The sequence below is a fragment of the Vicugna pacos genome, chromosome 11 (assembly GCF_048564905.1).
Source record: "Vicugna pacos chromosome 11, VicPac4, whole genome shotgun sequence".
NCBI lineage: Eukaryota > Metazoa > Chordata > Mammalia > Artiodactyla > Camelidae > Vicugna > Vicugna pacos.
In genome coordinates, this window is record NC_132997.1 from 27,366,447 (window position 1) to 27,389,808 (window position 23,362).

At 56.0% G+C, this 23,362-nt stretch overlaps 1 protein-coding gene and 2 long non-coding RNA genes across 3 annotated transcripts in view; 2 read left to right on the top strand and 1 right to left on the bottom strand.

The window, feature by feature from the left end:
- The window catches only part of GALNT2 (polypeptide N-acetylgalactosaminyltransferase 2), a 185,992-nt gene that overhangs the window by 5,565 nt on the left and 157,065 nt on the right, over positions 1-23,362 (bottom strand). Inside the window, exons 8-15 of the mRNA XM_072970972.1 lie at positions 21,625-21,712; positions 17,893-17,980; positions 16,783-16,886; positions 12,688-12,814; positions 7,133-7,225; positions 6,737-6,820; positions 4,609-4,735; positions 689-808 (exon numbers count right to left, since the gene is read on the bottom strand). Coding sequence (XP_072827073.1) covers positions 689-808; positions 4,609-4,735; positions 6,737-6,820; positions 7,133-7,225; positions 12,688-12,814; positions 16,783-16,886; positions 17,893-17,980; positions 21,625-21,712 — 831 coding nt within the window. The remainder of the gene's footprint in view (positions 1-688; positions 809-4,608; positions 4,736-6,736; positions 6,821-7,132; positions 7,226-12,687; positions 12,815-16,782; positions 16,887-17,892; positions 17,981-21,624; positions 21,713-23,362) is intronic.
- On the top strand, positions 8,756-12,275 carry LOC140699234 (uncharacterized). The gene is made up of 2 exons (XR_012077256.1): positions 8,756-10,126; positions 10,296-12,275. It is a non-coding gene; the product is annotated as an uncharacterized lncRNA (long non-coding RNA).
- On the top strand, positions 19,893-22,719 carry LOC140699235 (uncharacterized). Its single transcript, XR_012077258.1, has 2 exons — positions 19,893-20,044; positions 21,008-22,719. It is a non-coding gene; the product is annotated as an uncharacterized lncRNA (long non-coding RNA).

Below are 23,362 nucleotides of genomic sequence, written 5' to 3' on the forward strand. Positions count from 1 at the left end.
GCTCCTGGGCCAGGGCTCTGCGCCTCCGCGGGAAGCTAGGGCTCCCAGCACTCAGACACACACACACCGGCCGCCAGCATCTCCGTCTGCCGGGTGTTCACTGGCGTCCCCAGACAAATCCTTTCGAGGCGCCCACGTCTTGAGTGCCTGGGCGTGACGGCTGCTTACCTAGCAGGCCACGGTGAGGAGGAAGCGACCCCAGGTGCGGGGACCCTCCGCTCCAGTGCCCAGTGCAGGGAGGGTCCGTGCAGGCCCCCTCCAGAGCTGAACAGACGGATCACAAAACATGATCCTGCCTTTTCAGTTTTGTTGGAGGAGGGGCACAGATATACGCAGATCAATCCAGAGGTTATGGGAAGAAAAAGCCCAGGACGGATGGCCTCCCAGGAGAAGTAGCTCACGGGGCAGAGGTGAGAGAGCAAGCCGTCCGGAGCAGCAGGGCGGCAGACAGACCAGCCCTGGCAGCCCCCACGTCCCCACCTGTCACAAGCATCAGGGTCGCCCACGCGTCCCAGCATGGAACTTGCTGAACACCTGCCCCGTGGGGGGACCCCACAGCACGTGGAGACGCCGAGGAGCGCGGGCGTCGAATGGGGCAGCCAGGCATCATTCAAACAAACAAACATGCAAGTGCCCCCAGCGATCCGGGCCCGCGGGGCCCGGGCTGGACCTCGGGCGCCGGGAGTACCTGTCTGCTGTCGTTCTCTCGGCAGCCCTGCAGCTTGATGAGCGAGCCGGGCGCCCGGTCCACCACGGTCAGGCACAAGTCCATGTGCTTCACTGACTTCTCCTTCGTCAAGGCCCACTCCTGGAACACAGAGCAGAGGTCAGGGGCTGCGGGGTGAGAGGATGAAATACGGGAGGGCCCGGAAATTGGGCCGGTCACGCGGGGGAGCGAGCTTCAGAAGGCCCCGACCAACTCAGGGCCGACAGACGACTTTGTGCCTAAGAGCAAACCTCTAACGGTGGAGGGGGGGGCCTCACAACTGAGCGATAGGTTGACCAGGTGACGTGTAAAGTGCTCCGGGGACCCAAGGGATGGAGATAAACAGTGTTAGCTCCTTTAGCCCAGAGGCAGCACAGAGCCCCACACCTAATTTCCTATCACCGAATGTGAGCCACACACACTGCAGCTCACGCTGGGGTGCCCATAAGGCGTACTGTTCAGGGGCAACACTCCCTCGGATGACTCCGCCCCCACGCAGGTGTGGTGCGGAAACAGCATTTACGGCCATGGAGTATCACGTCTGGCACACGTAGCCTCGTCACTGAGCACTATGTTGGCCGAACGATTCTCAGGAGGCGCCGTGCGACCCCAGGCATGGCTCAGGTGTGCACGCACGAGCCACTCAGCGGGCCCCGGGGGCCTGTGCTGTGCCTGGCACAATGTTAGACAACCACCCCCCCAGAGGCTATTACCATCCCCATCTTACAGATGGGAAGACTGAGCCAGAGAAGGCTGAAAGAACTTGCCTATCGTCTTAGAAAATACACACACACCCCTTTAGGGCTGAGGCAGGGCTGAGAGCAGAAGCACTTATTCCGACACTAAACAAGACCACAAGGAGGGCAGAGGCTGGGGCGGAGATGGGTGCATGAGGCCACAGGCGGGAGAGGAGGCTGGGCGGGGCCACAGCTAAGACAGGAGGGCAAGGCTTCTGACCATCACGCGAGGATGTGGTACTTTCAGATGGATAAAACCCAAGTGAGCCCTCAGGATCCAGAAGCAGCGAGACCTCTTCTAACTCAGAATCCCACCAGGGGTTCCCTCCCAGTGCCCCCTCCAGCTAGAGGCCCAGGAAAACTGTGGCAGTCATCTGTCCGTCCGGCCGGCCATTCACCCATCCACCCCGGCGACTGTCGGCTGAGCCTCTGCGATGACTCAGGTGCTGTCAGAGTGCTGGGCCCCCGGCAGCAAACACACAGGTGAGGCCTCACCCTCCAGAAGCCCCCTCCCCAGTGGGGAGGGCGGGTGACACACGTGTAGTATGTAGCGCTGGACACTAGCAAGTGCTTTGGACAGATTTTCTTCTTTCTGTGCTCAGGGGACAGAGCAAAGGGCGGGAATGCATCCTCGAAAGCAGCCTCAGTGCTCAGTCCCTAAATCACCTTGGAACAAATGGTCTGCGGTCAGGAGACCGTCAACACTGAAGGCTCCGTCCTGCCCACACGGCCCGTGAGCTGGCGTCCAGCAGGGAGGAGCCGGGTGCAGGGGCTGAGGCTCGGGCCCCCGTCCGGGACAGAAGGGAGAAGCCCCCCAGCCTGGGTGGGCTTCCTTGTCCCCTCACGAGAGTCGGGCAGGCTCCTCATTTCCCTTGGCTTCGATTTTCTCACCTTTTAGTGTTTTTCAATCCGTGAGGAATTCTATGAAAAGCTGGTTCCAGGTTAAATAAATTTGGGAAACCTTGAATTTGGGCCACTCGTCTCTCCCGCAAATTCACAAGTGGCCGATGAGAGGCTCTGACAAGTCCTGGAGGGGAAGAGCTTGCTTGGCCTGCTTCCCATGGTTCCCCAAACTTGGACGCAGACAGCACCCCGCCTGGCCCCACTTGTCCCTTGGCTCTGAGCTCTGCAGAGCCTTCTTGGAAGGGCTGCATGTCGGCCCCCGAGGGGCATGTCTCATCTTCCGCGATGCTGTCCCCTTGTGGGGTGGGGGTCGTGGGGTGGGCAGGGTGTGTGCTTACAAATCACCAACAGGCACCAGAGAGGTCCCGGGAAGGAGACCCCCACTGCACCTTCCATCCATGGACAATGATGCAAAGACACCCCCCCACAACCCCCACCTGGGTAAGAGGAGGGATGGGCGGGGCATCTCTTTAAGGAGAAAGGCTTCCCATTGTTCTTGGAAGCAGGTGTTGGAAGATGTTGAGTCGTTTGCTGATCCGCAGTTAAAGCTCATGTCTGAATGTTTCTACAACCTTCTTGCTATCGTGGGCTTCATTATTTTAAAGCAGACTTTACACTGAATTCTAGAAAAAACAAATTCAGCGAGGCAAACAGCAGAGGGAGTTGCCACTTCGTTCGTCAGTTGCATTTCAATGATCTGAGTTTGCAAAATAAAGTTCATAAATATTTACAGAAATGCTTTTTTTTAGCTGCCACTCCTGTGTGTCTGCTGAGGCCCAGCCAGAAACCAGATGACACATCTCACTCTCTCGGAGCAAGGGCCTGATCTTCCACCAGGAAATGATATTTACCCCTTGTTTCTCATCCTTGGGGCTCACGTGCCCTCACTTCGTGATGTGCCCTGAGAGGTGCGCAGCTGGACACCTGCACGCTGTCTGCTAGAGCCCGGCTTCCTGCCTCCTCCGGGCCTGCACCCCACCTGATCTCTAAAGTAATTACAGTTACACAAAGTAAAGATGGTACATCCTCAGTCAACTCGCCACGTTTCAAGTGCTCAGTCCCCACAGGTGGCCGGTGGCTGCTGTGCTAAGTGGTGCGGATCTTAGAACATTCTCATCACATACAAAGGACCACTGGACAGCACTGATCTGGACAGCGGCTTGCTGGCCCAGGCTGGTCCTCGGAGGGGAATGCTCCCCGTGAGCACATGGAAGCGTCACACCGCCTCCCGTTACCTGCTCACGCGTCCTTCCTGCTGGGAACCCCTCCCTGCCCAGCAGCTCATGTCAGGTCACCCACTCCAGGGCCCTTCAGACACTCGGCTGCTCGCTGACCCCAGACTCATGAAGTCAGGCTTTCTGGCCGTGGGGCCCAGGATCAGTGTTTCCCAGAAGCTCCTGGGCTCTTCCTGCCGGCAGTCAGGAGACAGCCGAGAGCCAGGAGGGGTCTGCTGCCTCCGGATGGCGGCTGGAGCCGGAGGGGGACCACCCCGCCCCGTGCCTCACTTGTCTGACTGCCCGTGTCCGGGCCGCTCCGAGCAACTGTGAAGACACCACCACCAAGTGGAGAGGGGAGGCTGCCGTCTGCCTACACGCTTCTCCGGAGGGTGTGGACCAGTCAGCGCCACACAAAAGCAGGCTCCCTCCTCCGAAAACCCTTCTGTTTAAAGAAGGCTCCGGGACCAGTACATCTGGGGATGCACTGAGATAAGGTGCCTTTTTTTTTTTAAACAGAAGGCCCCCGAGAGTAGGAGATGACAGTGCATAGCCTGGCCTGACCATTTTTGTATATGAAACCCTCATTTTACCAAATCCTTATTATCTCATGGGAAAACTGTCTTATTGAACGTTGTCCTTCTGGGACACACAGGCCCTCACTCACCTCTCTCCTCTTGCATAAGGACAGAAGGAGGCGGACTTTTATATTTAAGCAGTTTTTCCTACAGGCAGCTGTGGTGGCCGTGGGACACGGGCTGGTGCAGACGCAGACGTGGGCACAGAACAGGTGCTCCGGGCGGGATGAGCACACACCCCAGGGAGGACAGAGGAGGCAGGAGGACACCAGGGAGGGGAAGACTGAGGCCGCCCTGCAGCAGAGAGCCCTGCCGAGGCTCCAGGAGGACCCTAAGGCCAGCAGCGAGAGGGTGGCCCACGGGACCCGGGCACCTCCTCCCCGGGCCGTCTCCAGGCCCAGGAGAAAGGCGGCAGCAGGGCTGCGAGCTCAGGGCTCCCTCCCGCTCCCCTCGCCCCTCCGTGCACATACCTGGTTGCCCCCGGCATTGTGGCACTCGTAAACTCCAACAACACCGTCAGCAAAATGTCCCAGAGTGTCCAGGCAGTTGGTTCCCTGCTGCAAGGCCCCGAAAGCTATATCCTGGTGGTCGGGAACCCTGGAACCAACGAGAGAGTCACTCGCTCGACTCAGCAGGGCCACCGCCTCGGTTCCCAGCCCGGCACTGGGCTCAGAGCCGTTGTCGTGGGTCAAACAGGACAAATCAGACAGGCAGAGCAAGGCCGGCTGCGTCCCGAGGCAGCATGGCTCTGACTTCCTCTATCTCTAACCCTAAGTGAAGACTTCAGGTTGAAGCATCCTTTCTATTTTGTACCGAGGACATTGTTCTGGAAAGGAAACGCTCCTTTTCATGGTCACGCTGCTGGAAGTCATTCAGAAAAGCAACGAACGTGGTCAGAGCCTGCTGCCTGGCACTTTCAGACAGACTTAGGCTTGACCCCCACCTAGAAGAGGGGAAAGCACACATGAGGGTGTCGGGGGCCCAACAGAGCAGGAGGGCACAGAGGGTGCGGCCACGCGCTCCAGGATCAGACCCGACTTGCAGCCCGGCCCCGGCCGCGCGCCGGCTGTGGGAGCGATCGCTCAGCCTCTCGGTCTGTCTAAGCCCCCGCTCCCTCCTCTGCTGTCCTGCCAAACAGGTTTGCTGCAAGGATTCCACAAACATTCCACCCGAAGCACTGAGCACAGAGTCTGGCCCACAGGAAGCACTCAGCAGACGGGCGCGATTGTCACTGACGTGGTACAAACACTAGGCTGGTGTCTCCCTCGTCCGGCACGGGCAGGGGTAGCAGCTCCACCCACTGGTGCGGTGCTCAACCCTTCAGACGTGGTCTTAGGTGGCGCGTGGCCCCGTGTCACCCCACACAGGCGACCTCAGAGTGAAACTGTGCATTTAATGTCTCTCCATCTGGTGTCTGGTCGCCAAGGCACAGGCCACCAGGAAGCATTATTACTGGGCCGCCGCCCGCAGCGGAGAGGCCCTCGTCGGCCGGAGGAGGGGCGGCGACCAGGGGCTTCCCACTAGTGGCCGTCCTTCCCAGAGGGGGCAGGGGGAGGACATTCGGCTCCTCCCCTCCCCTGGGAGTGCAGCATCGGGGGCCTCGCTTAAGCAGAGCAAACAGTTCCAAAGAGCGATGCAGGTGAACAGGGTGGAGAGGCAAGGCCGCATGACCTACGCTCAGGCAGATCTTGGGGACACGGGCACTGGAGGGACCGTCAGCACAGAGGAGACTGCGGGTGACTCCGGCATTCACAGCCCCCGGGCTGGAGGTGAGTGACCTGCTGCAAATGCCCTGGGGACATTCAGCAGGCGTGTGCTGCATTAAGGCAAACCCTGTCTGAAAACCTCTTTAAGATGACGGAGTTCAGATGGAGCCTGGAAGCCGCAGACCTAGAGATCCTCTGATGGGTACCTGCGCTCCCCGAGGACCCGAGGGCGTTCATTTAAAATGAAAGGCAGGCTGCAGACACGGCTCAGAGGAGTATTTCTGCCATCATTCATCCTCACAGAGGGGAGCAGGGGCAAGGGTGATTATTCCCATGACACACATGGTAAAAACTAGCCTGGAGAAAGGAGGCATGAAGGTGGGGAGTTGGGTGGGGATGGGGGGCCGTCCTCCAAGCTCTGCTGGGCGGCGTCACCTGCTGGCCCGCAGGAGGGGAGGTGATGGAGCTGGCTGGGTGTCTGCCCCCAACACCAGGGCGAGAGCAGTGAGGAGGGTGAGGCTATGGAGCCAGAAGCGGGCAGGGAGGACCTGAGGGCTGGCAGCACAGAGCGCCCACCTCGGGGGCCGGAGCTGCCCCCGGCCACTCACAGAGCAGGGGAGATGGCATCCTCGGGGTCACTCAGCCATCATCTCGCCAGGGGGACCGGCTAAATGAGGTGGCCCCATGGGGATGTTCCAGGTCTACGAAGAATGGGCTGGGGGGGGAACCCCAGGAGAGCCACAGTTCAAGAGCACATGTCGGGGGCCTGGGGGCAGTGGTGGGGCCCAGCCTCCGGCCCTGAGCATGGCCTCCACCCCATCTCCAGGCCCCGTGCGCCCCAGCACTGGCCGCGTCTGCACCCTCCAGCGCGGAGCCCGGCACTGGCACTCACCTTAACTCTGGGTAGACGTTTTCAAGGTACCATTTGAAAGGCTTGCAGCCAAGCTTCTTCCTGAGCTCCAGCCGGCTCTGGATACTGGAGAAGAAGGAGACAAGGGTCCTTTACCAACTTTAGGAAGGGACGGGCTGTCTACGTCAAACCTGGAAATCTGCCGATGAGAGCAGGGTTGGGGCAGGCAGTGGGGACTGCATCACCATGCTTCTGTCCCCAGGACCCTGCTGTTTCCCACATGTCCTCACCAGCCATGAGCAGTGGCCCTGCTTCGGCACTTTGGTGGCTGTTCTCAGCTCTGACCACAGAATGATGCTTAGGGTTTAGGGTGTGGGCTGACACCCCCCCACCACAAGGATCCCAAGCAGCAGCAAGAAGGGTGCAAGTCACACTTACTTTCCATAAGGGACGTTTCTGGCAGAAGGCACGGCTGCATAATAGAAATTTTTGTACTCGTCCATCCAGACCTCTGCTGCCCGGCGGGTGTTACTAGAAACAAAACACACTGAGCTGGGATTTGCTCTCTTTCCATCAGCACCACCTTGTCTGCACTTGTCAGCCTGCAGCGCTAAGGAGGAAGGTGCTTCTGGTGTGGTGGCGGGGTGGGGGCAGTGTGGCAGGGGCGCGTGCACGGAGCGGAGAGCGGGCTGTCCTCTCAGCGCCCCGGGCTGCATTTGTCAGGGCTCGCTGAACAAACAGAACCCACCTCCTCGTCTTTTACAGAACACAGCCGGTCACAGAGCGAAAGTCAACGTTAGAATTACAGCGCCGGCAGGTATTTTAAGGGGACTGGGGTTGTGCCATCAAGAAGGACAAAAGAGAATTACTCTGCAATAACTCTTATTATGTATCCACAGAGGGCTGGTGCCAGGAAGCACAGCCAAGAAATCCTTGGCCTCCATTCTCCTTGGCCTCTCTCATCATGGCTGAAGCAGAGAGCTACCACGAGAGAGCTCCGGGGAAAAGTTAAGAATAGACTGGAGTTATGATTAAAACGGCTGTGGGCAGACCTGAGCTGAGAGCGTCCTGTTCGGGGCCCGGTGGCCTCTGCCCCGCATTTGCGGCTCCCTCTGCGCAGTGCTGGCGGGCGGCAGAGACAGAACGGGCTTCTCAGGAAGGCAAGCCAGCCCACGTGCGCAGCTCTCACAATCACGGCCAGAACCACGATCCACGACCAATACGCCCCCCGGAACGAGCTACCTTGAATGCACGACACGTACGCAAAGCCACCACATTCACAGGCGGCAGCACCTTCTGCCAGCGTTCTCCCTAAAGCATCTACGAAGCAGCGTCCACACAGTGAGCCTCTGCTCCCCTGTCCCCGGACTCCGCTCCAAAGAGGACTCGCCCCCTTACGCTTAGAGCCAACGCTCTAAGAACCCAGGCGGAAGGCACTCTGTTCTTCCAAAGCAAATACATCAGGGAGGCGATGTTCACCTTTTCCCATACCTGTCCTCCATCAGAAAGGTCTCTGTGACATGGTAGGCCTTTCGGGGGGTGTGGGGACAGCTCAGTGGTAGAGCATATGCTCGGCATGCACGAGGTCTTGGGTTCAATCCCCAGGCCTTCCATTAAAAATAAATAAATGAACCTAATTACCACCCCTCCCAAAATAAAATAAAATAAAATGAAATGGGGTGTGGTTTCAAATCATCTGAGCTACAATTATTAAAATCATTTCTGTGTGGGATGTGTATCCTTTACATAAAGTGATCTATGTGTCTTTTTTCTTTTCATGAAGTGGAAGATGGGCTGCTGTTCAGAACACCTGTCAGAGGCAGACGGGGCAACACGAGTCCCCCTGCCCTCTGACCAGGCAGTTTCTGCTTCTAGAAATTCACCTCCAGGAAACAATCACCTGGGAGTGAGAATCCGCTCAACTTGGCATCATCTATAATGGCAAAACCCAAACCAAAACAAACCCTCCAAACTACATGACCATCAACAGGGAAGCGGTCAAACACACGGACTCCCCCGTGGCCACGAAAAATACATGCGTACATTTTACACGCTGCCACGGAATGACGTCCCTGACTTTTTGGGTGAAAATAAAATAGATAACAGGACAGATACGCGTGCGGAGGGAGGAGGGAGAGAGCGATTGAAGGATGTTTCCCCCAAATTATAAGGGTGCTGTCTTTGGTAACGAGATTGGTAAGTTTTTACTTTCCCTGTTAAAAAATACCTAGATACCACAATTATTTAAACATTAAAAATGCAGAGGGAGGGCAGAGCTCAGTGGTAGAGCGCATGCCTAGCATGCACGGGGTCCCGGGTTCAATCCCCAGTACCCCCTCTAAAATAAATACATAAACCTAATTACCTCCCCCAAAACAAAAAACAGATAAAAAAACTCAATAAATAAAAAAATTTTTTTTTCTAAATATTAAAAATGCCAGGGATACAGGATCGCAGGTACTATTTCTCAGAAGAGTCGTTAAATGTCCCCAGGGAGCCCCGGGGCCTTGTGAGCGGCCCGCGCCTTTGCCTGTGCCCGGTCGGCCTCTAACTGGCTGCGTGCCTCCTGTGCTGAAATGAAAGCGGTTTGAGTCCAGAATCTCCTAGGTCCTTCCAGCCGTATTAGTTTAGAGGTTTTCTGAGTTGGAATCACACGGTGGTTTTATTATTATTTTTTAATGGAGGTGCTGGGGATTGAACCCCAGACCTTGATGCAGGCTGAGCACGCGCCTGCCCCTGAGCTATACTCCCCCCACCGCCCCACGGTGGTTTTAAATCACCGAAGCCATTAAGTGATTAAGTCCGTTCTGAGCCCCCAGCCGCAGCACAGCCCTTTCCTGTCTGCCTCACGGGACAAGCTTCACGTGCTGCTCAGCACCGGTTTCAGCTCGTGCACGCAAAGGTCTACGAGGCTCCAACCGTGTGCCCAACGGTCTCCTCGGGCTGCGGGGCGGGCGCCTGGAGGCCCCCCGTCCGCTCTCCGGGCCCCTCCCGCCCCGCTCCGCGCAGGATACGCAGCCGCACCGGGCAGCGGGCCGCGGGGAGGGGGCGCAGCCCCGGCCGGCCCGCCAGTCGCACCGCGCGGCGGTCACCACACCGGCCGGGTCGGTAAGAAAGGAAGTTTAAACCGCGTTTTCTGTATTTAACGTCTTCGTAGTGCCCCTCCCCACGAATAAGTTAGGGCTCGCTGTGAACCACTAAGCGGAAACCCAAATACCCATCTAAGGCCCCACGGCCATTCTGCCTGGGACCCTGCCTGGCCTTCGGGGAAACTAACCAGCACACACGCAGGCGCCCGCACAACACTCTCCAGACTCTCTAAAGAGGCTTGTGAGGGGCCGACTGGAAATGCAGCTGTGGGGGAAAAGGGGAGCAAGCGCCCTGAGGTTCTCTATCACCTGGTCTCCAGGGACGTGGGTGCCACAGCCAAAGGTATGACGGGAGAGTCTGCAGGTGTCATTGCCAAGCTCTCCCGAAAGTGACAGGTGCCCAGGGCACACGGGGTGGTGGTGGTGGGCAGACCCCCACGCGGCCACTTCTCCATCCCTTCATCCCCACCTCACTCGCTCGCTCGCTGACTGACCTCGACCTTCCATTCCAGAACCTACTTCAGAACCTGTGTCTAACCCCAGCAACCTCAGGTGCTACCTGCACTCAGGGATCTGGATAAAAGGATCACACGCACTCCAGAGCCACCAGGCAAAGGGACCGAACCCTCCCGTGCCTCAGTTTCCCTCACTCCCAAGTGGAAATTAATAACAGTGCTTAGTTCGTCAGGTCTTACGAGGATCGCGTTACATTTAATATTTGTAATGCCCTTAACAGCCTGGCGCACATGAAACACTCCACAAACATTAGCTTCCGTGGTCAAGTCCCAATTTTTAGACGATGAAAATACTTACACATTTAATGCCACATATTAGAGGGAATTGCAAGAGAACTTGGAGCTGGAAAGGGACCTCAGAAATAACATGTTCCACCTCTTTAAGATGAGAAAGAGGGCAGCGAGGGCCTTGCCGAAGGCCAGGCACAGGGGCCCCCAGATCCGGACCCTGCGTCTGTGTCTCTCCACACCTCTAGCACACGGACTCCTGGGCTGTGAAATACAACGGAGCCGCTTTCCTTCTAGAAAAGAGGGCTTTTCATCCTTAAGGAAAAGTATGTAAGGCAATGTTCTGTGTATTTTAACAGCCTGAAAATTTTCTGAAACCTCCCGCTTTGGTTTGGAGCATCTGATGTGTCTCCACAGGACGTTTCTGGGAAGAACCCCACGCTACCCCAGGGGAAAAGCATTCAGGTCACCGCTGGTTTGATTTTGTTGAGTTTATTGTGTAAGAACATAGTTTTGTTTCTTGTAAAGAGCAAAAGTGAAGTCGAGACAACATCTGGGAAAAGATCTGTACCCCTGGGGAGCAGACACTTTGCTCAGAAGCACTGATAGTTGGCTTTTTAAAAGTTTTCCAGAATGCAGATTCTTTACACTAAAAATCCGGTTTCTGTACAAGTCACACGTCCCAATGAAAGTCTGAGAATGCCAGATGAGAGATGAGCTAGTCACCCTCCCCTCATGCACGCCCACCTGCTCTGAGGTTTCCTATGTCACTAGGGGTGTCCCATCAGCCGACTGTGTGACCGAAAGCCTGGGTGTCACCCTGGAGTCCCCACTCGTCCTCTCCTGTCACGGCCAGTCCGTCAGTAAACACTGCCTGCCTCTGGACGTAGCTGGAACCTGGTCCCCAGCGTCACGGCTCCAGCCCCCATCCTGGCCAGCTCGTCTTTGCCTGGGGTGCCGCGGCAGCTCCCAGGGCCCCCCCCACCTCTGATGCTGCAGTGGAGGAGAGAGACGCTTTATTCACACCATCAGCTCATCCTGGTGTCCTCCTCACCACCCTCTGCCCAGTGGCAGGAAGGATCCTCTAATGCTTAAAATGGAGAAGTCGAGTCCTTGCTGAAAACCCACAGCAGCCTCCTCCCGCATCAAAACACCGCCAGGTTTCCCTCGACCTGCAGGGGTGCAGAGCCGGCCGGTCTAGACTCCTGCTCCCCTCACTCTCAGGGTTCCACCCCACCTGGCATCCTTCTGTTCTGCAGATTCATCTCAGCCCCAAGGACCTGCTCCCCCAACAGATGCGCTGTTCCCCAGGGGCCCCCTGGCACCTTCATCCTGCCCTTCAGGTCTGGGACAAGCGCTGGTCCTCAGAGGGCCCTTCCCTCTGTGTGCATGCCGCCCTGCAAACCTGTCCTCTGGCAGGACCACGTTTCAACTAGTTCACAGCATTCCTCAGTGTCCGAGATGATCTTTTCAGCTGTGCGTGTGCTGGGCTGACTCCTCCCAGCTCCCCGAGGCCAGGCTGGCTGGCTGGCTTGTACATGGCTTTATCTCCTGCATCTGAGAGTTCCCGAGGAAAATATGTGGTCCCCCAGCCTGGTAATTTGCTGTCTTCCTTTTGAAAGCTCTTTATTTGGTGTCTTCATGTTTTTGCTAAAATCTGTCATCTACTGTGACTCATCTCTGTGTATCGCAATGCCTTTTGGGCTTAAATTCAGTGTGGTCTGACTTTAATATTGTTCATAGATTGTACCTTGCGTGGTTATATGTGATTTTAAGAAGTCTCAGTTCTCTTCTTTAATATCTCCCCATAACACGTTTCAGGCGCAGTTTGGTGATCTCTCACGTGTGTGTACATTTGTGTAGCCAGGACTATCAGGGTGCAGACCAGCCCCATCGCCCCCACCCCGAGCCCTGGCCACCCCAGGGCTGCTCTCCATGATGACAGCAGCATCTCCCTGAGACTGAACTGGATGCCAAGGAGCCTTGGGACCAGCATTCATCACGTGGCACAATGTCCCTCTCTATAGTTGCCCCTGGTCACTGTGGAGTGGCAATGCCTTGGATAGCTGTCCCCACACAGCCCAAGGTCTGCTCCTGCTGGGGGCGGGGGCGGTGGGCCATGACCTTGGCCTTGGCCGAGCTCAGCCTCTTGGCCACTTACCGGGCAAAGACGGTGCCGCTGCCGCCTGGGAAGGTGTAGGGGTGCTGCTTCCGGAACACGTGTCCCACACGGCTACAGGGGATGATCTCCAGGCTGCCGCCACACTGCCACACACGGAACGAGATCTCTGCGGCCGAGAGCGACACAGAGTGACCGCCGGAGCCTGGGGCCGCCCGACAGGGTGCAGACACCCACCCACCACCACCACCACCATGGGGGCTCCTGGCGCCCCCGACTGCCAGAGGTGATGTCAACAAGGAGCAGCCTCTTTCCAGAGGGTCCTGACCATCCCCTGCTGGGGACACCTAACACCCAGGCCTCTATGCTCCATGGCACAGCTGAGAAAGTATGTGCAGGGCAGGGGGTGGGGTGCCAAAATTCAAAATTAGTTTGACTGCTGGGAACATTTCACAACGTATATGTGTATCCGACCAGGTGTTTACCTTGAATATATACAATTTTTAAATTGCCAGTGAAACCTCAATCCAGATGGAGAAAGAAAAAAGACTGAAGGAGAGATCACACATCACGAAGAGGGTGTCTGCCCCGCAGAGGGTTGTTTTAAGGACAATATTAAGTGGTGGAGACGAGGAAAATAATTCACGCTGAGCAAACTACCCACACTGCGACATTTACTATCTTAGATTCTAGCGCTGATCAGAATTACGGATGCCGGCTATTCTCTGTGTCGCCAAATCCCATGTTCTCACGAAAGAATCCTATTTCAAATTCAAAAGAAAGAACAAGCTGGGGGAAACACTTTTCAGGTTCAGACTAGAAGCCCTGGCAGAAGAGTGATTCCCCTGGTCTACTGTGAATAGAAAGGACTGTGGGCGTCGGACCACGTCTGTCCTGTAGCATCACAGACATCGTGGGTAAGATGTGGGCAGGATTCCTCCGTAGCTGGCTCACGATCAGGGACGTGACATTCGCCCCTGTGAGCGTCCACACTGTCAGAAAAGGCAACCTGGAGGTGCGTGAACAGCCTGACTCAAAGCACAGTGTGCCTACACTGAAGCCCTAATGTCGATGTAACAAGCAGCCAGCTGTATCCACCACCTTCCTCTACAGCTCACTGTAAGTGCACTGATACCAGCACGCATCCGGGCTTTTCCATCCAGGACAAAAATCTCTTCCCTGACATCGCACAACATATTTTGTTCCTGAGCATCGGTCAGCAGGCGCCCAGCCAGCCGGCACAGCCCAGCGGCCAGGAGCAGACGGTGACTGACAGCCCTTGCAGCCACCTGGAGGAGGCAACACAGATTCTACCCGAGGAGGGAGGGGACACTTGGAGCCGGCGCTGGTCACCACGATGTGCACATGCACGCGGCCCAGAGCATCCTCGCCTGGGAGAAGCCTGGACGCGCTGGCTTCTGGGCACACAGGCACCCCACCAGGCTCCTGTCCTAATCGCCACCCATCTGAGCAGCTGCAGCCTGAGCCAGAGGTCTGACCAAACGTGGGAGATGGAGGTTAAACAGGAAAACCAAGACACAGCATTCTGTAAAGTTAGATTTTTCTTTTTTTTTCCCTGGAAGACTTCCCTGAAAGGCTTCATATGAAGGGTCTTTCATCTACATCACTTGGCATCCCTAACAACGGGGCGGGCAGCAAGGCAGAACGACAGAACCAGCGGTCACGCCGCCAGTGCAGATGGAAGGGAAACAGGTGGGGGGTCCCTGCGGACCACGCTGTGAGGCTGGGAAGTCCTCCAGACCAGGCTTCCTGCTGCCACGGGTGCCCAGGCTGCAGCCGACAGCCCGTGACACCCACTCAGGGGCAGACCAGCATCCATTTCTACCATTTCTCCCTGGATCCAGCAGACTGGAGCCAGAAACACCTCCCTCACTAGGAGTGCGAAACACCCACAGCTGCTGTGAGACCTCACCAGCCATTTCCCTTGCACCATTAGGAACGTGTGCTCACGACCAAACCCAGGCAGTGACAGCTCTCTGACTCTCCTTCTACAGTGTCGAAGAGAACCTGGCTAGAGGTTCTCTGGATCCAGGGAAACAAAATTCAGATGTACAATGGCTTGCCTGGAAAATTCAAAATCGGGGGCAGCAGAGGTCCCCTGGCTTCTGTCTGGGAGTCTGTTAAGTGGATTTTTATGGCTACGTACATGCACAGTGACAGTCAACTCTGATCCCACGGAGCCCTGCCATGTCGGGCTGGTTACTCAAGACCGCTCGGTGGCTTTTTGAGTAGGCAGTCTGTCCCCGCATCTCGGCTCTGCTAACGACCGGCTCTGAGAAGGTCAGGCTGGACCTCGGTCCTCCCAGAAAGCATGAAATGAGATGATGCCCGGGAGGCAGTCACACCCTTGCTAACGCGGACATGCCGAGAAGGACAAATAGTCCCCAAGGGGCCTAAGCCCTCCATCTCATAGGGGCCAGGGAGCTGGTTCTTTGTCCCCTATACTTGCTTCAATTAGACTTACACTGTTGGTCGGGGGCCCGGGAACACTAGTGGATTTGGGGGGGGCACACCTGGAGGGGTTGTTTGGATTTTACTCAGGCATCCCCAAAGCCCGCTTCTCCTAACACAGGCCCTCAGGCCGGACAGCCACAGGGGTGTGCACGCGGCACCCAGACAATCAAGTTAGAGCAGTGCCGAGAAGGGAAAGACCCACACATCAGGGACTCTCCCTGCCCTGTTCCTTCCTGTCTCACCTTGAGTCACCCCACCTGAGCCCCTCAAGCCCTTCCAGGGAACTTGCAGGGAGCCCAGGTCCATAAACATGAAAACCAAACCAACAATGAACCTGGTGATGGAAGCAATCCCTTCTCGCTGGTCTCCGGGTGCAGCAGCATCTCCTTTGATATTTAATTCAACACTCTTTTTACACACTGACACCGAATGCTGGCTGCCCACCCAAGCCCACTGCTGCCAAGCGCGTGGTGCTCTGGTCACCCAGGGGGCGGTGCTGGCTGCCGGCTCCCCCTGAGCCACAGGGGCCGTGAAGCAAGGGACGCTCGGAGTCGTCTTCAGGTCAACCAGCCTTCTGGCGCCTTTCCTGTGCAGAAGACCTCAGTCCAGTCCTGCCTCCCTGCCAATGCAGCGTTAAGAACACCCAAAGGAGTCTGACTCGGGGTCCTTCATCCTGTGCAGTTACTGAGTCTAAAGAGGATTTCAGCCTCCACCGAGCCGGTTACACCTCGCCATGGGTGAGGCGCCATCGCTCACAGTGATGCCACAAAATGAGAGAGAAATAATGGGCTTGTCTAGTTTAGTCTTTTCTTTTAAACTAAAAAAACCAAGAAACAAAGTCTCTGTTAAAAGCAAAAACTACTAAAAATGACAGTGGCACTCCCTCCTTTTCCTGCCCCCCGCTTCCTCCAGGGTCCATCCACCCAAACGAGAATGAAATGTAACAGCGTTCAACAGCCGAGGAGACCTAGCTTAAAAGCTTCAAATGAAACAAACAAAACAAAATGAGACTCTTTTTATCTTTATGCAATAAAGATAATGCGGCTGCCGATACAGACCAAAGTCTATATAATTTCATTGTCCTTAAACAAGAATAAAAATGATTTGGATATGTTATTAAACAAACAAACGAGAACCGTTCACAAAGTGGTCAAGAAGGGAGGAGACGCCACGGCCTCTCCACCACGTCCGATTCCCATGACCACAAGGCAGGCAGCGCAACAGGCTTGGCCGGGGCTCACCGTCCACCCCACGTGGCTCAAAATGGATCTCAGAGCCTGAAACCCCTGCCCTCAACTCCTTATAACCTTGCTTGCCAAAGCCCTGGATTCAGATGACATTTAAAAGTGTGCACCTTCCTTCAAAGACTGAATCTGTACTCTCGCGTCCTGCACTCTTAAGGCGACATATTCTAATGCCCAACTCAAGACTTTTAAGAGTGAAAACTTATACTATATAGGTGGACTAATTATGTCTGATAAATGGTCACTCCGACATCTTCTAAAACTTCTCCCTGTTGGCACCCTGCATGCCACAAACTCTTAACAGTCTCTTCAAAGCTTCCACATTTCATTTCTGCCTGTCTCCGTGGGCAGGAAGAGACCACAGTTTTCCCAGAACTGGAAACAGTGTGGCGTCCGAAGATCCGAGGCTCATACGTACCCAGGTTCTCTCCTCCCCACACATCCATCATCATGTCGTACTTCCCCAGTTCTTCAAAATAGAACTTATCCATCACGAACAACCCTCCAGCAATCATAGGGGTTCTAAAGAGGCAGAGAGGGTGGGAGGGAGGAGAGGGAGAGGTCGGAGGTCAAGGTTAGATCGCCAGCATGTGAATGCCAAGGTCAAGCCGACAAGCTGACATTAAGAACAACAGTACGGCCAGGGGCCAGGGTTCGTGGCTCAGAGCTCCAGGTGCCCCTCTTGGCTTCACCCCGACTGTCTCCAAATGCCCCCTACTCGCCCGCTCAGATGCTCACAAGTGCGAGGGGCTGCCCGAGCCTCCCCATGAGAGTGGCCTGGGGCTGGGACACTCACTGACAGTGGCCCCAGGCAAGTGCTCGGCTTGTCTGTGATACCCTAGAGGATTACAAAAAACAGCAGGCGCAAAGCACCCAGAGCACTTAGGACACGCTCCATCCCCTCAGTGGTCCTTAGTCCCCTCCCTTCCATAGGGCAGCTTCCGCCTCTGTCGGATGGGACTTTCGCCTTCCCCATCAGCCTGGGACAGGCCAACAGACAGCTCACTGAGCCCCAGCCCTGCTCCCTAGGGAGACGCTGGGAGAGCCCAGGCTGCACATCTGGACAGGGGGTGGGCAAAGTCTATGGGAGTACGTGGTGCTGACGGTGGCAGCAGGGCGCCCCCTCAGCCACGTGTCGCGTAGTGGCATCCTGACCCCAGCTGAAGCTGGCTGGCAAGAAATCCACACGGAGGGCAGGGCCAGCTGAGGAGGGGCAGCTGCGGGGCCCACGCTCACCACCCACCCTCTTCCCCGAGGTCAACTTGGAGAGCCCGTCCAAGTTGCGGAAAATGCTCTACATGAGTGACAGCAAGGACATGGAATGGGCAGATTTGCCATCTGCATGTCCGTATGGAAAAGAAATCTCAAAGTACTTCATTCTATGATCTGGTGGCTGAGCCCCTCCCCGGAGGAAACAGAGGCCAGAAGGTAAGAGCTCGACCGGGTCCCCAGGGAACGCGGGGCGGGAGCCTGGTGTCCTTCACCTGTGACCCCAGGTAAGGGCAGCCCTGGGACGCCTGGCACTTACTTTATGGGGGCGACCGGGTTCCCTTGCCGGGATCTTCTCTGCTCAGGTGTCATGTAATCCCATTTGAACACCAAGTTCCAGTCAAAACCTGCCGGTCACAGAAAAGAAAAGAAACACAGGGTGCTGTAAGGATGGGCTGTTGCCTCCTGGTACCTCTAACTCTCCCAGCATAGAAATATTTGGTATTTACAGACACACAGTACTATACATGACAGAGATAAACAAGGACCTCCAGTATAACATGGGGAATTATATTCAGTTTCTTGTAATAACGTATAACCCAAGAGTCTGAAAAAAAGTATACATGTATGTGCACGTATAACCAAACCACTTTGCTGTACACCTGAAACTAACACTATAAATCAACTATACTTCAATAAAAACCAAAATTCAGGGGGGGGAGGGTATAGCTCAGTGGTAGAGCACGTACTTAGCATGCTCGAGGTCCTGGGTTCAATCCCCAGCACCTCCATCAAAATAAATAAATAAACCTAATCACCCAATCCAAAAAAAACGCCCACAAAGTTAAAAAAAAAATTTGGAAACCACACAAAAGAAAAGGAAAAAAATGAAGATGCGAAGGGAAGAGAGAGTGACTGGCGGCGGGTGGAGCCAGGGCAGGGCGGCCACCGGGGCAGGCGCACAGTGACATCTTGTCTCCCCGAGAAGCTGACCCCAGACAGAAAAATGCGGGTCAGGCTTTTCTAAAATCAAAACGCGTAAGAATGAATGTGAATTGAGAAAAGATGTGGAACCTGTGAGGGATGCCACTGCCTGTGCCAGGGCTGTAAGGAGGTGAGAAGAAAGGGCAACGGGCCAAACAAACCCACATCTGCTGTGTGCCTCCGACACGTCCCGGGCAAGGGGAGGCAGGGGAGGGCCAGGATGATGGGTTCCCGGGGCCTGCAAACTCCGTCTCTTCACGCTCTCCTGATGGCAACCAAACTGACTCCACGGTGGGAGAGGAACACTTTCAGATGACAAGGAGCCAACAGAAGTAGCAAAGGGGACAAGCAGGCTTCACTTTCTGATAACGAGGCCCCTGTGCCGGGGTCACTTTTAGAATCCCCAGGCTGCACAGGGTGGCAGAGCCCAGGCCTGGTACCTGGACGTGGTTTGTGGCTTTGCAGGCCTCTGGCCCACAGCTGTCAGGTCCTCACTCAGAAGGTACCAGCCCACCCCACCTGCGGCCACTCTCCAGAGCCTGAGGGGTCCCTTCCTGGCAACGTGGGTCTTGGTACTGCGTTCCCCAGGGCCTGGCAGCCAGGCCTAATTACTCTGGCTCTCTGCCATCAGGCTTTCTGTCCGCAGGGCAGGTGTAGCTCCCAGGTTTGGATTTCTCTGTGCTCTGAATCCAGGGTTTATCTACCCTGATGGTCCCGGGGGCTGCAGCCTGAACAGGGCAGGATGGGAGGTAGGGCCTCGGGGACTCCTGGGCCAGCACAGGATCCTCTGTGGCTCAACCTAAAGGCATGGGACCAAAGAGCGTCCCCACTGTCACTGCAGAGTGGAGCCGGCTAGCAAGGAGGGAGCTGGGGCTGGCGGGGCCAGCCAATGAGGACAGTAATGCACAGAGAGAAAACCAACACAGACCGTGGAAGTCCTAGCCACAGCAATCAGGGAAGAAAAAGAAATAAAAGGAATCCAAATTGGAAACGAAGACGTAAAACTGTCACTGTTCGCAGATGACATGATCCTATATGTAGAAACCCTAAAGAAGCGACCAGAAAACCACTCATGCTGATTTTCTGAGCCTGGCTTTCCCCAGGCAGAGCCTGCCTCACACACGCCCGCCACCAGCCAAACAACAAATGTCCTGGCTGCGCTGTTAACAGAAGGTGAAGGCCTGGACTGGCCAGCTGACGTAACATTACCGGCATTTTCTGGAATGTTCATTATTATTTTATTAATTTGCTCCAAAGAACCAATCTATATTTGATTTTTAAAATCTGCTAAAAACATCACCCTTGCTTTATTTATTTTTCCCCTAAAGGGATTTAGTAAGATGCTCTTAGAGTGACTCCGGCCTGGTTCTTCTGGTCCAGGAGGAGGCCTGACGGGCACCTCACTGTCCTGCACCTGCTCGGACATGAGCAGCTGCTGTGGGAGAGACAGAGCCCGCCACAGCTCAGCTCCTGCAGATCTTTGATGGGTAAGACATTGTGGACACTATCGCTTTCTTGATACCCCAGGACCTGTCCTCTTTAAAGCCCCCGCGTCCTCACCATTTGTTAAGAATCCCTCCCGAGCCCTACGTCCCCAGCCTAAGTGCCGTCCTCCCCGCACCACCGCCCTCTGGCCGAGGCCCTGGGAGGGGAGCGACTGGGTCACGTCACCGCCCTCCTGGGGTTCGCAGACGGGGGTGCCAAGGAGCAGAGGGGACACGGCCCGCCCATTGCGACACGGCCTGGAAGGGGCGTCCAAGCCCGGGGCTCCCCGGCTGGCCCCAGCGTTCTGTTCTCTGAAGGTCCCCCCAGTGTCACAGTCTTGTTGGTGTCCACTGGCCCTCTGGCCTGGGTGTGTGTGTCAGGAATAGTCCACCTTCTAATTGGCTCAAAATGTGAGAAGGTGGGAAACGAAGTCCCTCATTTTACATCAAGACACCAGGGTGCCAGGCAGCTGGAGGCGAGTTCACCAGTCTCAGGTGGGAAGATCAATAGCGAGGAAATTACACACAGAGAAGGCAGAGGCTCTGACATCTCTTTCACATCCCTCTTTACGGCAATCTTAGCTGAATTCTTGGCTCTCAGTCAAGATCTGAGAGGCAAGGCTGCCAACTAGGTGAGTTTCAGAGCACGAAGCATTTGTCACAGGGCTGTGAAGGAGCCCTGCGGGCACAGGTCACCCTCCCCTCCTGCCAACAGCCCCGGGGACACAGGGACCACTGGGAGGAGCCATACGCAACGTGCCCAGCTCCTGGAGCGGGCCAGCGTGGTTCCTGTGCCTCCATCAGCACCGTGAAGCACTGCCCAGGACCGGCAGTGTCCCAGGTGTGGTCCAGGAGCCCTGGGAACCTCAGGCCCTTTCAGGGGATCCATGATGTCGAAACGACTCTCATATTTATACTAAGACCTTACAGGCCCCTTTCAACATCACGATCTCATTCTTTCCAAAGTGCAGGATGGAGTTTTCCGGAAGCTACAGGACACCTGTCAGCACTAACGGACAGACAGACGTCCTTGCGTCGTCTCGTGTTTCCACGCATTCTTGGCCTCGCTTTCTGACACACACATGCTGACAGGTACAGCCCACGTGCACAGAGTCCTCGGGGCCTTCGATGATTTTTAAGAAGATAAAGGGAGCATTAGACACATCACTCTGGGGCTCCGTGGAGGTGGGTCTGAAGGCCACACGGAGGCCTTCAGACAAGAGGCTCCCCGGGAGGGAAGCAGAGATGAGGTCGGCAGGCCTTGGGGCCCAGGAGTCAGGGGAGAGCTGGGCAGATGGGTTTCCAGCAGAATGAGAGCTCCGCACACACGCCTGTCACCCGGCTCCCAGTGGGGACAGCTCTGCTCACACGCCAGATGTCTCAGCGGCAAGGCAGGTGACCCCGGTGAGAGGAGGAAAGGCAGCGGCTCTCCAAGGGAAGCGAGGCTGTTCCCTGCCCACCGTGAGCTCCCGCGGGGCGAGCACACACGCACGGCCCTGTGGAAGCTCTGTTGCCGGCCCTGTGACCCCAGTGGGGAGCAGCGCTCGGACGTGCAGACGGGCTGGGCCCCCAGCAGCACCTACCGCCCTTTAAGTCCGCGGATGCTCCCACGTACTGGAAGTTGTCCATGTTGATGACATCAATGATAGGGGACACCACGCGGGTCCTGTCCTGAAACGTGCCAAAGACAAGAGCAGTGTCAGAACCAACCAGGACCGAGCGCAGAGGAGGCCTGAGTGTCAGCTGTCCCAGCGCACCTGCCTGCCCCCAACCCCCGCTGGGCCAGGCGTCCACACACAGCCCCGCGCTGTGCCAGGGCCCGAGGGCGTGAAGGATGCTCCCCAGGGAGAGATGCCCCAAGGCAGCCCTGCCTTTGTTCACCAGCTGAGGACAAGTGTGTCTGGGGCCTCTTGGACTGTTTTCCCAAATGTCAAACTTCAACCAGGGTACCTTTCACTCTGATGGACTCTAAACTCAGCTGTACTTAAACACCAGTAATTAAAATGCCCTTCGATTGAGGCATTTCTTCACGCCACACTGTCATCGTGCTGGTCGGAGTTTGGCAGGTGACACTGCCCCATGCTGACAGTGAACAAGACAGCGAGTGCTTTCCCAAGCCGAGGAAAGAACTTGATTCAGCCAGAAGATGGACTTTGGAAAAAAAACTAGGAATAGAACCAGCAGAGCTAAGAATGTAAGACGTCGGAGGACCACCCTCTTAGCATGTCAGAAAGTTCCCGCACCACCCAGGCGCAAATCTACAGGGAAAAGCTGGTGTGACGGGCAGAGAGCAGAGGATAAACAGCACGGGCCTGGCTCAGCCCGGACCCAGGGGTGAGCATCACAGAATGTCACCTGCACCATTTCCTTTGCTTTGATTTCTTTTGACAGGACTGGAACTGGTGAGGACTATTCTCAACTCTTTCCTATCCTTAAATTAGCAGGGGAGGGTATTTAAATAATCCTGACAGTCTGATCACAGAAGCACGTGGCCTCCCTGTGCCTTGGGATCTAGGGGGCAGCTTTCCTGTGGCTTCTGCGTCCCTGGGACACAGCCTGGTAGAGTGAGAAGCCAGGGCTGGGGTGGAGGGCCCCCAGGATGGGACCTTTCAGCTGGGCGTGTGCATGTGTGTGAGAGGGCTCGGGAGGGATTCAGTGAAACATGCTTTGCCGTCCTGGCTCTGCCCCCTGTTTGATTTTTGGTTACGTTATTAAAGTTCCCTGAACCCCAGTTACCTCATCTGTCAAAAGGAGGTCGGGGGACCTGCGTTAAAGGTAATGGACAAAGTGTCGGGCACGCAGCTAGCACTCAGTAAGCGGCAGGGGACGTGATGATGGCGACACTGGGAGCGTGTGCTATTTCACGTCTCCTGGCTCACTGCCCATCAGCCATCCTTGCTGTGGTGTAAGAAGAATGACTTGTCCCCTTAATATGTCTCTAGTATTTTCATTAAGTTTGCTCTATTGTCCCCAGGAAGTAATTCCTTAGTAGGGACGAAAGAAAGTCAATAAAACAAGCAGAAGGCAAGAGAAATACTACAAGAGGCTGAACGCAGTACTAGTGAGGGTGTTGCCAGAAGGCACAGGTGCACAGTCTCGGATCACCCGCCTGCTCCAGGGTGGTCACTGTGTGGGTGGAGCTGGCCCTGCCTCACGAGCCTGCAGGCCGTGTCCCAGAGCATCGCGGCCGGGCTGGAGGCCAGGCCGGCTCCGTCCTAGGCACTCTGCTCCCTCTGAGCTTGAAGAATTGGTACCAAGCTTCAGGCAGGGAAGGAAAGAGCCCTCCGAAGAAAAGGGCTGTCTGAAACTAACCAGACTCTC